The sequence below is a fragment of the Aythya ferina genome (genome assembly GCF_964211825.1).
Source record: "Aythya ferina genome assembly, chromosome: 2".
Classification (NCBI taxonomy): Eukaryota; Metazoa; Chordata; class Aves; order Anseriformes; family Anatidae; genus Aythya; species Aythya ferina.
The window spans coordinates 137,672,905-137,689,079 of NC_140297.1; the positions used below are offsets into that span (position 1 = coordinate 137,672,905).

A 16,175-nucleotide genomic window follows, 5' to 3' on the forward strand; every position below is an offset into this window, starting at 1 on the left:
CCAGAATTTCTGGAGTTGCAGCTCTGAGAAAGAAGTGAGAGCTGCAGGTGAAAGCTGAGATATGGTGGGAATGACTTACCCAACTGGTATTTAGGGACAGGGTTTACTGGGTGACATTGGTAGCAGGGTGGTGGTTGGACCAGATGATCTCGGAGGTCTTTTCCAAACTTAATGATTCGATGATTTTATTTCCTATGTTCCCAAGTAGCTGGGGACAGCTGGCCAGTCATGTTGTGGCTTCTACAAATTATTGATGCCTCATAACTGAACTTGAACTGTTTTGATGTTTTCATACAGAAATATTAGACCCCTTCATTTATGCTTATGTATGTACAATCACAGGAAGCATTTCTCTGATCCTTAAACAAGTGTGTGTTATGCTGTCACAGTGACTTGTAGAATCCAAGATATGCTGCCACTTAAAACAGAAATCACAAGCCCATATGTTCTTTCCTTGCATGTTTAGGAAAACATCTCCAACTTCGATATCGTCATGGAGTCTGATGAGGGCACCTTCAAGCCATCTGGGCTGGCTTTTACTGGAAATGCTGAAGCTCGTGACATCATCAAAGAGATCATGGCTCTGCTGCTGCCTATCAACGTTACAGATGTTTTCGACAACGCAGATGGAACAGACATCAATTACTGGATGAGGGACGGGGTGCCCGGTGAGAGTACTTTGCAAAAAAAAAACCTTCCTTCCATGCAGTGTCACACTGGGAGGGAGATCCTGCAGCACTCTGGCAGTTTGGTGTTTCAAAGATAGTAGGAAGCACTTCCCCTCAAGGAATAATATTTACTGTAGATAAAACGCAGCAATGTTAAAAGGTAGCCAACAAAAATAGGACATAATGGGTATTTGAGCTTCAGTTTAATAATGGTATAGATTATACATAGCATAACATGCCTAAAATCTTCTTTTAGGCTTTAAGGATTTATAATAATTAATCCCAGACTGGTGGTTTATAAATAGTAAACTAAGGCAGAGGGGAATTCTCCATTGCAAAACAAATAACTTTTTTTATTATTACCATTTCAACTTTGAAATACAGGGCCTTTTTCCACTGTTTTATATTTATATGAAGAAACAATGTTTTTTGAAGCTTGCCATTTAAAAAGTTATGGGGCATTAAGGTGTGCTAAAGAGGTAAAATTCTGCAAAGTCCTAAAAATTGTTTTAGGGATTTATTCGGAGTATTATATTTGTGTCCTGGTAAGGAGCAGCTTGTCGATGAAGAGGCAGGCTGGGAGAGAGGTCCCCCACGGTCAGCCCCCCCAGCCAGGAGACCCCATGCTGCACAGGGCTTTACAGAACACGAGAGTCCCAATTAGAGGCCAGCCTGGGTAAAGCCTTAGTGAATTTCCATGGCAGTTTCCACTCTGGAATAATACTGCAGAGAAAAAAGTTTCATAACACTGATACTTAAAAAATTATGGTCAGTTTTAAATTTTTAAGGTTCTTTTTTTTTTTTTTTTTTTTGGTGCTTTATGACTGAAGTAGGCTGGTGCATTTCTCATGCTAGTTTTACTGGTAGTTAATATATGCTTGGAATGTCTTAGTAGTTGATTAACTGAGTTGTTTCTTACCTGCTCTTTTTCTTACCTGGTCTTGTGGAAGACACGGTGAGTCGTGGATTTTATTCTTTTCGTTTATGGGCGAAACTCTTTTCCTCTTGCTCACATTGGGTATACCAAGATACTGCAACATTGACTACCTCAATAAAGGGATGGAAGTCTAATTTTCAAAGCAAAATTTCTATGCTGGACAAGAAATATGGATGAATTGATGTTGTTAAACAGCCAGAGATTGATCTTCAGTTGGCGTGCTGCTTTGCAGATGGTGTTCTAGCTGTTCAGTGCGATGTCATACAGCTGTGACACGGATGTGCACTCATGTTCCTAGGCTCTGTTTGTGCATCTCACGTGTGCATTAGAACCTTGTGCTGGGTTGAGAGACTGTAGGCACTGCTGAGAGGCTGTAGCTGTGATGTGCATTGTCCTCCATACCCTGTAAGTGCTTGTGCAAAGACACGTGGTCCAGAATTTCAGACTGACGTGTCTACACTCAGCTGGTACTCCGAAAATGCAAGTGTGTCAGAAGAATTTCCTAGGTGAGACACTGGGGACAGCCCATTAGGGTTGTCACAGACAGTAACAGGGGACTTCCATTGTAATTCCAGCCAGAGGATGATGGATCATGGAAGAAGATGCTAAATAATGGTGTTCAGATGTGCTCAATAAGACCCTGCTCTCAGGAACAGGATCCAGGAAAAGAGGGAGCCCAGATCTCTCTGCATGGGTCGCAGTAGCCAGATAAGACTCTGGTGTCTTCAGAAAGGATAAGCTATGAAAAATATCATACCCCATTAGCTCACTGTACACCTTAGGTTTTAGAATATAAATACACCAGCACTGAGATGTCTGTTTAAAAATGAATATGATTTGCTTTCCTATTAAAAATTTGGCACATTAATTGATTATGGGGTGGGTTTTTTTGCTGTCTGAAGCTTTGATTCATTTAACTTCCTTTTAAGCAAATAACAAAGTGTTCTTACAGCATAAGGAACAGTGATTCTTTTTTCCCCACTGAGCCCTGATGGAAAGGAATTAATTCCACTAAAAACGTTTCTGCTGCTTTGGATTGTATTTCATACTGTACCAGGCAGAAGTCTAAGACATCTTGTAATCTTCACGCCTTGTCTGCAGTATTCTCACTGCTCGAATGAGTCCTTATGGTATATAATAACATTGGAACAAATTGAACAGCTTCTATAATTTTGTCCAATTCAAACAAGCAGTCAAGTGTTGACACTTCATCAATTTTATTTAAATATTTTCTTGAAAGTACACTTGGTGGCTTTCTTTCTGCAACAGTTAGAGAAAATATGGTGTACTTCTTGAACAATAAGAATGGTTTCTGACATCATTTCTCTAGCATTTTTCTCTTTCACTGTATTAAATGGATTCTCAGATTCAACTTTTTAGATGCTATTAAAATTCTGCTCCTCCTGCTCCATTTGGTGGAAAAATCCACAGAGCACAACAGTACATGTGGCTTTCAGAGCTGTTTGTTTCAGAGCTTCTCAGACAGCCCCAGCGACTCCAGCCCCTCACTCTCTGCAATTTCCAACATTTTTATTCTTAATGGACATGCAGTGAAATGTCCTTTGTAATGTCCCTTAAATTTTTGCAAGAAAAAGGTGATGACCACTCTGAGAATTTAGGATGAAAGAGGCCGGATGAGTTCAGAGCGCTCTGCAAACCATAGAATGAAGCTTAGCAAACATCCCTAAAGTACAAGCAAGGTGATCTGCACTGAACACAACATTTTAATGCTTTGTGTCTGCAGGATATTAAATATATTTCCATCAGCAGCCTTTACATTTGATTATTTTGAGAAGAGGTCAGCCCAGCAATGAGGAATGTCTGTAGCTGTGTTTTTCTAGTGATAGCCAGTTTTTGGCTACTGAAAATATTTGTTTAGCATTTGTTTGGCTTTGAAGCAGACATCAAATGAATTTTATTTTATTATTTTTTTTGTGGCGGTGTATTTTATGCTGTGGTTTTACATTTAGAGGTGATCATTGATCCTAAGACCAATTCTTTATTAATTATGCAATTAACTTCCACAGTTTTCTTTTGGTTCTTTTATGTATTTGTTTTTAGTTCGGCTTGCATCTAAGCTGTTGCACATACAGGTAGGTGTTCTTTTCCAGCACTATAACCTAATCAAGTTTGGCCAGTTTGTTTTGGTTTTGGTTTTGGCTTGGTTTGGCTTCTGTACATGATTTTTCACAGCAGGCTTGTTCGGTGTCTGAAAGGGTTAAAAAGCCATTAAGCCAGCCCAGCTAGACCAGCACTCCTGTATTTTTGTTATAAAAAAAAAAACAAGACCCAATGATGACAAGGCTGCCTCTAAAGTAATTTAAGCCAGTTCCTAAGGTAATAGCAGTGGGACTGGGTCAGCTGTCCCTGCAAGCTTTCAGAAATTGAGAAGGGGGAATAAGGTGATTATGTTTTGTATTATGGTATCTGAGGAACATTAGTTCAGCTTCAGGTACCAGAGGAGAAGAAAACAGGTGCTGCCCCACTTTGGCAAAGGGAAAGGTGCTACGATTAAGTATTTCCAGAAGGTTGGTTCAAGGGTGCAAGTTCTGCAGGGCTCATAAGGGAGGTTGTCTGTTGCTGCAGTGCTTCTGATGGGAACACTTGTCCATGAGGAGCTGAGCTGTATTTGAGACCAAGCTGACCCAGGACATCAAACAACTCTCAGAAGGCATGTGGCAACTCATCTATTTAAAATTCAACCAGGGACCTAAAGGTGAAACTCCCTTTTACGGTGTCACTCTGGACCTTGCTGGTTTCTCCTGCCTCTCTGTCTCCAGAGTGACAGGGTCTTGCTTTCTTGTTACATTGCATGAGAGGAGGAATTATTCTTCCAGAAATGAATAAACCAGTAGTTCATCTAACTTTAATGCTTCTACAAAAATCAAAAATTCATTGCTAACCCAATCTATTAGTCATTTTCCCAGAGCTGGCAAACAAATACTATCATACATCATTCCTCTCATTTTTATATTTTTCTAGTGCTTCTTTATTACCTCCATATAAAATAAGATTTATTTTGGCCCTTGGATGCACTATTTCCCTTCTTATCACGTAAGAGGTCAAGTTTTTAAGTTCCTCTCCTTTTCCAGACCCTCGCCCCCTGTCCCTCCCATCCCCACATGTCCTTGTAGCACCAAACACCAGCACGTGCCTGCCTGCGTGCTTGAGCCATGCCTGATCTTCTGCATGGTGTCAGCCAGAGACATGCAAGAGAAAGTGGTGGGACAGGAAAACACTCTGACTTGGGCTTGCCAGCTGGGCACAGAGAGGTGGGTAGGATGTCTACTTCCCAAATTACAAGTGGGTAGACTCCGTTAACTCTTGGCTCTATCACTGTTTGGAAGTAATACTTTGATTCTTGAAGTCTTGTCCCTCAGCATACCTGCTTCATAGTCTCTGCGGACTTGGGCAATCTTTGGATCCAGTTTCTAAGCTTCTTTTAATAGTCAGAGAATAGAAACTGTAAGAAAAAGGAATAAAAATCAGATCCTCAGGGGCTAGGACTTCACAGACCAGTGCTGAAGAGCCTTTGTTTTGACTGTGCAGGGGTAGTGAATGTTTCATTTGCAAAGATCTTCCTATAACATGAGGGAAAGAAAAATTGGTTTCCTAAAAAAATACAGACATCAAGCATAACTTCCTCACTTTGATCTATAATATTTGTGTGATTTATGATCCAAGCTATTTAGTGCAGAGCATCGCATGAAGAGCTCCAGTTATTTCATCAAGTGACTAACACAAGTGGAATGTCTCTTGCTTGCTCATGGAGCAAAACGCTGAACAAATCTAAAGGCTACTCATGAAATTAGCTTACCTATCATGTCCAAGTACTTAGATCATTTTAGATACTCCGTAAGTGCTGCATTCCTGTACTTGCTGAGTTCCAATGTGTTGAAGCACACCGCTGCCACCGAGAGCCCGCCACCACGTGCCCGATTCGCTTTTGTGTGGAAATGAAGGGGAAGGGACTTAAAGTATGCATCTGTGTCTTGCCGGAGTCTGGATCTCAGAAAGTCTGAGATAGATCTATCAGCGCTGTTGTATGATAATTAGCAAAATCATATTGCTTTTTCCAGGTCATTCGTTTCCTTTTAAATATTTCATCATTTCAAAGGGAAATAGCAAATGAGTGTGTTCCTCTGCGTAAGTCAAATTTTCTGCAACTTGGGAGGTATTAAATTAAACCAGTATGCTAAGAGAACAATTTTAATTGCTTGGCACTTAAAGAACCTACTATAAGAGCTACAGCTATTAGAACCATTTAAAATCGTGATTGCAGTTCGAACTGTGTGTATTAATCTGTAAAATAATTCATCTATGCTCTAATTTATCATTGTTCCATAAAAATAGGCTTTTCAAATTAGAAATTGCTCTAGAGTAATTAAATGAATTTAATATGCTGCACATTTTTATGAAGGTGGATACCTTAAAACGCTCATAGTTTAGCATAATATCTCAGTTATATTAGCCTTTCATATGACCTTTTCTACTTTTAATAAAGTTAATAAAGTCTTTAAGGCTAATCGTTTAATGAAAGGACTAGTCTGTAGATTATGGTATGTTTTCTTAACTAGCTGTGCTATATGACTACCAGACAAGCTTGATCATACTTTACATACAGTTCTTTTCACCTTTGTTCTTCTTGGACGTGATTCTTGTTTTGGCATATTGGAATATTGAACTACTTCTAATAATTAGCGGGGAGCATCAGAATTGCAAGTTTGTTTTGTTTGAGGTAGGCTAGACGCAAGACATGCAAATACTCATCTGGGATAATACTGCTGGAGAGAGGGATTGCATGAGGAGATCAGGCGCAGTGCCCAAATGCAAATTTTGCTGGTAGTTTTAACAGAGCTCCTGTAATCCGTTTCTCATTAGAGTATGTGCATTTCTAATATGAGGGCACAGGGTGGTTCTGTTAAAAAAAAAAAAATAACGTGTCATTTTGGGGGCAAAATATTTCATGATTACAGCTAGTACTTGAAAACTGGTCATTCTCACTAATTTTACCACAAATTAAGGCTACTTATAAATGAATTTTCTTAAGTCTACTTTAACTATGAGCTCCCACTGTATAGTAATAAGTTTTAAGAGTAGTTTTTATTAGAGACGGATAGAAATATTCAGAAGAGAAGGTCAACTCAAGCAAGGGTGAATGCTGCTATTACTAGCAGGTAGTATTAAGTGGTTTTACTACATGCAATATAAGAGGCATTTCAGTGAGAGCAAGATCACAAAAGAACTGCAGGAAGATCTGAAAGTCTAGAAATTGTACCTTACAGTGAGAAGCTGGAGATGTTAAAATCTCTTTCAGTCTATGCAAAGGTATGCCAGTTTGTGCAAAATGATGGCTCAGCCACAGCATACATATGAGGCTGGGAGCAGATTTTTCTAATGACACCACCTTTTTGCCTTGTTTTAAAAAATGGTTCACTAACAATTCAGTCCGAGTCCAATTTCAAAGTGAGAGAAAGCAAACACCTCACTGTAAGGTTAGATAGCTACAGAAGCCACTTGCAGTCGTGGTGAATTCTCTATCATTTTGAATGTGTAAAACAAGACTTGGATGCCCTTCAAAAAGTAAAGGGTAATGCAAGCAGGAGGAATGGGTTTGAGGCAGTAGTTGCACGGGGAGGTTCTGTGCCATGTGCTATTCAGAAGAGTTGATTAGATGGTAATGGGTCTTGCTGGCCTTAAAAAATCTGTAGATCTGCCAGTAAATTTTATGAGCACTTTCCATAGAGAAATGCTTCCTTCCTATTTAAATCTCACTTATTTCAAGTAGTATCGATTTTTCAGTATCAAAAGCTCTTGTCTTTAGTTTGAACAACATTTAGGTAGTCCTAACTACAATTAAAAATATAGGGCTATTGTTAACTTGCCGATTCCAGAAGAATTTTTAATTTTGAAATAAAAAAATATTGCCAAAGCTCTATCCTACATTTCTCGAACAGCTTGAATTTTTTTATTTCGACTTACTGTCGTTTCTTCAGTATCTGTGATGCGTTTTATTTGACAATGTTTTCTTGGTTGTCATAAGCTCTGAATTGCTTCACACTGGCTTAGCAGCTGATACTACATAGCACTTATATTTATCTTTCAAAAAACCGAGGCAAGGCAGCTTTAAAATAATTTCATATGAGTCTTACAGTAAATCAGCTAGAAACACTGGCGTTTTGATTGTGTTTTATAAATCTGTAAGAAGTGATTTTTTTTTCAGCTCAGCACTCTATAAATACTAAAGAATGCCATTAGTATAGCAAGTAAAAGTGAAATTAAGGTGTTTCAAACAAAATCATAAATTCTAATGGTTCTTGCTCTTTTTGGCTAGTGGACTTCTTTTTCTTAAAGATGTTTGGACACTGTTACTTCTGTGAATATCAAATGGTTGATTTTATTTCCTACTTTTAGTTGTTTGCTCTTTGGAAAAGTTACAGGAGGTGAATTGAGGTAAAAGACCCCATCATTATGTAAGTTCCTTCTCTAAGCAGACAAAATTCCTAAAAGTTTCAAAAATCATCAATTAATTTGTTCCTGTCACTCACCTTTTTTTAGCAGGAGAATATGCTCTGTCTCAGAAAAGAAGCACTGAAAAATATCTGACTGTGAATCTCATTTGGTTTTGGGGTGTGGTTGTTTTTTTTTCTGGCTTTGTCTCTGAGGGGCATATTAATTCTCTATTGTTTACTGCTTAGGAAAGCTGAATTCTGTTTCTGTGGGTGGGAATATTCTTCTCATATGGAAGCATTTGCCATTTGTTGATCCTAAAAAATCAAGTGTCCTACATTAGCACACAGAGCTCAGTGTTAACATGTTAAATATGCAGTTTGGAAGTACAAGTTACTTAAGCCTTATTCCTAGAACTGCCCTCAATTTCACCGAAGCTCCAGCAAATAATGAAGTAAATAGGAAAAAAAAGGGGTTTAATTTGTGTTTTGTAAGGAAGCTGGAGGTGGAAAAGTGTTTGCCAACGGAAAAGTGTGAAAGTTAGATGCGATTCTCTCCACTTTCTTCTTTTCTTTCTGGAATTTAACTGCATGAAAAATGAGATACATTCACAAGGTGGAAATGTAGGGAGATTTCTAGCCAAATGTGTAATGACTGGATGGTTGTTCAGAACAGCAGCAGCAATATCTGTGGATTTCTGGATCTCATTCCTGGAAAACAGACTGCAATGGCATCAATATTAAAAGCTGAATAAAAAAAATAAACTGTTCAGTAGTTGAGCATTCCAGGAAGACCACTTGTAAACTACTCCTGATGGGAAGGGCACAGGTTAAAAGGATTAAGATCTGGCTTGCAGCTCTCAAAGTAGTTTCCTACATGAAGTCATATGATGAGTGTTTCTAATAGGATTCTTCAGGGACGGGTACTCAAGTATTCAGAGTTTCCATCAGTGGTTTGGAATCAAGTTTAAATCAAGTTTAAAATCACAACTTATTTTAAAAGCGCACAAAACACATCTGACATAAATACTATTGGGATGATGAGAACAAGCTGATATCTGGGCAGGGCTTTATTTTTAGAAGGCTTTTTTTTTTTTTTTTTAATTGGTAAAATGGACCCAACCTGATCCAAAGTGTGCTTACTTGATGCCTGTTTTAAGGAAGAAAGGAATTTCCTTCAGGTGTGTCTTTCTTCATTGCCCACAGAGAGATCCTGGAGGATTAATTTACAGTAGATACCAGATATGCAGGCTATTGATGTTAGGTGTGATGAATGTCAGCTCAAGAAAATTTGTAGAGAATTATTTTGGTTGAGCAGGTCGTTTGGAAGTCACATTGTCCAACCTTCTGCTCCAAACAGGACTATCTTCAAGGTTAGATAACATTGCTTCGTGCCTTATCCATCTTGTGAAAATATCTGAGGTAGAGATCCCACAGCCTCGCCGAGCAACTTCTTACATTTCTTAAACACCTTTATTGCAAGGAGGGAAAAAAAATAGGTCAGGTCTAGCTGGAATCTCTTTTATTTCTGCTTGTCCCTATTGCCTCTTCTTGTTTCTATGTGCCATTTTGAGAAAATTTTGACTCTGTCTTAATCACTCCCTAGAGTTACCTTCATTGTCTCAACGTCTCACTGATGGCTTTTGTTCAGGGTGACCTGTTGAATTTGCCTAGGTCCTTCTCAGGCCACTTCTCCTGGGTTTTGGTCTCTCTGAGCTTCCAGCATGTGAGCTGCTCCTTCCACAGATTTAACAAAGATGCTTTTCATCAAAGATGCTGTTGTCCACATCATTGCTGAAGATGTGAACAGTATTGACCTGGTATAGACACTGAGCACCACTCATATCCAGCCACCAGTTGGCCCTCAAGCTGTGGATGGTTATCCGTGGAGCCCAGCAGTCTGGTCAGTTTTCCACCCACTTTTATCCCACCCCTCAAATCCATAATTCTCCTGAGGACAGAGGTTGGTTAGTTTTCCCAACTCTTAGTTCTCTGGATCCTGCTGCTTGATTTTTTTTAACGATGGGCATGATATTTGCCTTTTCCAGTCACTGGGGACTTCCCCTGATTGACAAAACTTTTCCAAGATGATACAGAGCAACCTCTCAGAGACATTGACCACCTCCCTCATGCAGCCCATCCAGTCCCATTAATTTGTATATGCCCCATTGACTTAATGATCCCTAATTTGGTCTTCCAATGCCATGAGTAGTGCCTGTTCCCTGTCCCTCCTGACTCTGCTACCAGGCAGAGACCTGAGAGTTATTTTAAAGTAAACCACACCGATTACCTTCTTACTATTCTTTCATTACTCAGAGTTATGAGCTAATATTACTCATATTGCTAATATGAGCTAATATTAGCTAATGATATAGCATTTTTCTTTCCAAGCAATCTGAAAGTTTTACATGTACACAGAAAGAAGGCTGTAAAGTCATCTTGGCTGACTGTGCAGGGCATGTAGTGCATTTAAACCAAGTATGGTTTTGATCCAGGGTCGGGAAGCTTTTTAGTGACAGAGCTTTAGATATTACTCAGAAAGCTCATCCCCTCCTTAAGCAGCAAACACATCTCGCTTTCATTTACAGGTGGCATTTTAGGTGTAAATGTCTGAGGCTTCTGAAGAGTGCTTTTAGTGGTAGACCTAGCTGAGCAAATACAGAGCTCAGAAAACATTTACAGAGACATCTTCCTCAGAGGAGCAAGTTCAAAATTACTTCAGTGGTAGCCTCTCCAGGAAATTTTTAACATTTATAAGCTTCAGAATTGGAACCCTTCTAACTATTTGTCTTCAAAACGGATTTTACAGATTTGGTCTGCAGTGCTACTGAATTTCTGAGGAGCAGAATTTATTGAGCAGCATGAATCTTTTTGACCAGTTTCCCCCTGGATCTTGACCAATTTTTCCCATTGGATCTCTCTTCCCAGCGATGTCATGTGTGTTTTCATGTAATAATTCCAGTGAATTCAGCCATGGAAGAGTCACAGAAAAACACTAATTGTGAAAAAAAAACTGAATACACATTTGTATTTTGCAAATCCTTGAGAAAGGACTGTGGGCTGCATAGGACTACAAGACAGAAGGTACTGGGTTATTGTTCTGGCTCTGACATAAGCTGCCATCCTCCCCAGTTTTATGCTTCCTCAGTTTCTTTAATGATAACAGTTACCTGAGAGGTGCTGAGGAGCTGCTTTTGTCTGTAAGGTGCAATAAAGAAAAAGGAGTCTTCCATTACCTTCCTTAATAATTAAGCTGGTCCATCTTCGGCTTGAATCATCAGATCTTGCATTCATTTAGCACAAGAATAGCTCTCCTGATCAAATAGAGTGAGTGCATGTAAAGAAAATAGCAGCTTATGTGGAAAGAGCTTCCTACAGATGTATTTTAGGGGCACATAAACAAATCTGTCAGCAAGGACAAAGCATGCACCTAAATGTGAGCAGCAGTTTATTCAAGTCCTCCATCCGAGGAGCCAGAAAACCTCATTAAGAATTATTATCCATCAGGGCCTCTCCGTCCACAGCTCTCGGCTATTTGCAGTGCCTGTGACAGAGCGCTGTCTCAATCACCATGTAGGGCTTGGAAATCCACCAAAGGAAATGGGCACTTTTCCTCTTGCTTAGCTGGCTAAACTGGATTTTAAAACAGTTCAGTTCTATTAACCATATTAAACCCGGGCAATGACCTTCTGGGACAGCAGAATTTCTGTAGCTATTGCTGCTGTTTTTAAGGAAAGCTACAGTAAAGAAATAGCTGGAAGCAGGGATGCTCAGACTCTGGTCTCCAGACTCCTGAGGGATCGTGGATTACTCCTAAAAACATACAACTTCATCTGCAGCAAAGAAGAGAGCAGGTTTGTTGTCAGTGGGCTTGGTTATCCATCTGGTGTTGGTGGGGATCATCCGTGTGTAAGAAAATGTTTATGGATATCAAAATTGGAAGCAGTTGAAAAGCTACTGATGTGGCATTGTGGAGGAGAAAAAACATTTAGCAGTTTGGTTTTTCAAAGGTTAGATTCTCCATCCCTACTAGCAGAGACATGAGGGTTTAGAGAGTTGGCATTTTACAGCTATCCTGAACTCCCTCGGGGTGGGTAACATGCAAACACATCACCGGCTGGAAGCTACTGGAAGCAGCTTGCAGAAGTAAATTATAGATACCAGACAGAAAAATTAAAATTGTCTTTGTATCTGAGGACAGAGGTTACCGTGAAGAATCGTGTTACCAGAATGAGGGATGTCTGGATTGCCTGTCTGCTTCTCTGATCCCCAAATCCAAAACCACAGCCACAAGAAACAAAGCACAGTGCAAGGTGCTGGGAGCAGGCTGAGAAACATCAGTGTTCAGCTGCCCTCTGTGAGCAGACAAATGGGAAGAAACAGAAACCAAACTCAGCACCAGTGAGGTAACCAATGTGTTTTTCAAAAATGTTTATGCTTTGTACTCCCTAAATGGGAAACTCCTGATGTTATTTTCACTGCACACACACAGTGCTGTCCATATGAAATACTTAGGAGCAGGACAAATTCTTGATGCAAAGTTCTTATTTCTAGGCTGTTCGGGACATGCAGCATGAAGTTATTCCCGAAGTTTGCCATGCAGTGGAGTGCTGCGTGCAAGGTCCACTTGGGCTGGTGATCCTGAATTTCACTCCACCTTGCAGGCCAAAATTGGCCGTAGTCATGGATCAAGACAAGAGCCGGACAAGGTTCAGTAGACTGTAGTTATTTTAGAAATGCATACAAACAGATGAGATTTCAAATAACCACAGAACTGGCAAGAGTGTCTCAAGAGATCCTCTAAACATCCTTTCCAGCGCAGTCTCACTGATGCCTGGGTTGTTTCTTTCATGTTTGTGCTGTTCTTGAAGAGCTACTATAATGGAAAGAGTCTCACCAGCCCGTCTGTCCCCGTGCTTAGGGAGGTTTTTCTAGTATCTAATCTAACTCTTCCCTGCTGCAATTTAAGTGCATTAGTTCTTTCTCTCCATTACGAACCCAGAGACATGGTTATTTCTTTCCTTTTGCAGCAGGCTTTTATCTGAAGTTGATTTTCTTCCTTTTGTGGTGCACTATTTTATACTTGCTCTTGCTGAACAACATCCTGTTTTTTTTTTTCAAGCATCTCCACTTTATGAAGATCACTTAGCAAATTCTCCTCTTGCCCTCAGTGATGCTGCAGTACGTCCCTGCCTGATGTCACCCCTGTAGCACAGGCAGACTCTAGTCCATCTTTTTGGTCTATGGGGAAAATACCAAACAACCTGTGGTGCCCTACTCCATACATCCTCCCATTCTTCACTGTCCACAAGTACACTGTCCACCCTTGTAATGCACAGCATTTTATCTGTCTCTCGTGGCATTATCATTAATAATGGTATATTAAATCTCTTCTAGTGTCCTCAGAGATCAACATAACTTTGAGCTTTTGTATGTGTTTTATGGGATCAAAAAGTAAGTTCAATGGGAGCCATCATGTATATCGAGGACACAAAATTGCTGGATCATAATATATTCTAGTAGTATCTGGATATCCCAGTGCTTTTATGACTGACCTTAAAGGTATTGATCCTAAATTTATGTTTTAGTGTTTCTTCATATGTAGAATGCATTGTGGAAGGAGTTTCTTTAAGCAGATTAGGTCTTTAGGTTCTCAAGGAAAGAATGATATTGTAAAATATTGATTTCTATAAACAACATCTGTTTTGATGAGATCGTAATAGAAAATAACAGGATGGTGAGTTCCACTAACAACAAACATTTGGTTAAAATGATGAGCAAAGATAGAAACTGTTTTATTTTTAAGTTTTTGTTTCACATATGTATCAAGTCACACAAACGTGCACGATTGGACTTTATGATTGGTTTTACTGCTTTATTTCACTTCGTGAGAGCAGTTTGTGGTGCCTTTTATTTTCATCTGTTTGGAGTTGGAAAGAATTAAAAAGCAGAATTGTGTCATTTATTGCAAAATGAAAAGCCCAGCTTTCCATTGTAAGGATGCCAGTTCTCTGCACCACATATAACTGCAGCAGTTTAATATGGGTTGCAAATTATTAATTTAATCAAAGCAAACCAATCCTTAGACTGTACGAACTACTCCAGAATTTGTTGCAAATGTAAACGTAAAACATACACCACCCAGCGAGCTACAGGTTTTATGAGATTGACCTGCCAGCTCTTAAGATGGACATCTCCAACAAAACATAACCATCCTCTCTGGAAAAATAAATTAAAAGAATATGAAAGATGTATTTGAACAGCACAGGAAAGGAAAATAGTCATTCTCTGTAATACTGTATTATAGATGATGCTCTATTATATTACAGAGAATAGCTATTCACCTTTTCTTATACAACTGGAGGATCAGATTATCAACACCAACCAGAAAACTGACATAAGACAAAAGGACAAGCTCCTCTGGGCAATGCATAATTGAATGGAAGAAATCAGCACCACAAGATGTTTTGGAAACCAGGATCAAACATCAGTTTTATAAGGATGGACTGCAGCATGGGAGAACGGCCCAGCCAGGGCTGTCGCTGACAATGATGTGAATGCAACTTCCTTTTCGAAAAGTCCCTAAATCGCAGGTGGCTGGGCAGATAGCCTGAAGGAAACCCCTCTGGTTCTCCCATTCTTTATTACAGCATTGGCTGCTACTAGCAGGCTAGTTGAAGCCATGTGGGATTATTTTTTTTTTCCCAGTTAGACTTTTTTAACGTTCTAAGTAGTGATAGTCTGCGTATGGTCAACATAGTGCCAAATAATCTGGATAACCAGACTCAGTGCTCTGTACAGTCAGTGGCCTTTTAGATGCAGGAAAGTTTAGCTTGTTTTATCAAGTGTTAGCATGTTAGCATGCTTCAGCTCTTTCGCTGAGCCTTTGACTCTGTACCATGCAAGTAGCCTGCAGTAGCTTGTCATCTCGGCCTGAGCGATTTTAGCCCTTCTAACATCTCACTAGCAAGCAGATTTCATTCGGCAGCTAAAGCTGATCAACACGTTTTGATCATCATGATGTTGAAAACATCCCAGATTATACACCTGTAATTTTAAATCCTTAAGATGGGCTAAATGGGAAGCATTGAGAAAAGTTAATTAGTCCGCCCGCCTCTTCCTTCACTTCCTAATTGCTATGAGTACTGTTCCTGTCCACCAAAAGCTGCTGGCTAACTTTTAGGGCAGGTGTTCATGTGCATTGCAATTAAAAGCACATAAATGGGATGCTGTTGAAGCCTCCAAGTGCTCTGCATTGATGCCTCTTGCTTTGGAACATTTGGGAGAAGGAAGGGATCCTCACTTGCCACGTGATGTGCAAATGCCGTTTGCTTTCTTTCTGTTCTCCATGCAGATCCTCGCTTTTGGTCAGACAAGTAGCTACCAAGAAATCTATTCATGGTAAAAAAAATTTTGAGGCATAGTGCAGTGTTTTTGGGAACATTACGTTGGAGCTTTTAAAAGCTATTTCACTTTGCATATTCAGCCTAGCCACAACTTCAGGGCACTCTCCCTTGGCCCAAGGGGTGGCTTCAGGTTTCTGATCAGCGAGCAATTAGGATGGGGCTGCATTTGGGACATACCCCTGGTGGTCACGTCCCTCTGCCTGCAATCCTTGGTGTTCAGCTAAGATAGCCAAGAAACAATTATTAATAACCCAACAGGTCTGGATGCTCCTGGCTCTGCCTCCTCCTGCTGTGAGCCTCCTTCCCTGCCGCTGGCCAAGGCTCCTGCTTGCAGCTCACCTTCCCTGGCCCCCTGCACATCACCTGCACTCGCCCCCCTTCTGCCTCAGCAAGCTGTGCAAAGAAAAATCTGCATCCCTATTTTAGGGTTCGGCTTAACTTCAGTACAGTGGGGAGAAAGTAGAGCATCCTTTCTCCCAAAGAGAAATAGGGCAGCATTCAATGTGCATCCCCTTCATGGATTGCGTTATTCCAGGCCTTTTGCTTCTTTTCTCTGGTCGTTCTCTTTTTCTTTTTGATTTGCAGTGCATTTTAAATTCATTGAGACAGGAAAAAGTGTGATTGCTCTTTCACTGCTTCAAGAAAAGGATATTTGGCTGCTCCATTCACTGAAATAGATTGCTGTAGAGGCACTCTGGGTGCCTTTTCTAATTCC

The 16,175-nt window shown here is 40.0% G+C and overlaps 1 protein-coding gene across 2 annotated transcripts in view; it reads left to right on the forward strand.

The window, feature by feature from the left end:
- The window catches only part of CPQ (carboxypeptidase Q), a 155,083-nt gene that overhangs the window by 122,394 nt on the left and 16,514 nt on the right, over positions 1 to 16,175 (forward strand). For both annotated transcript variants that reach the window (XM_084507514.1, XM_084507515.1), the window contains exon 7: positions 467 to 668. In XM_084507514.1, coding sequence (XP_084363640.1) covers positions 467 to 668 — 202 coding nt within the window. The remainder of the gene's footprint in view (positions 1 to 466; positions 669 to 16,175) is intronic.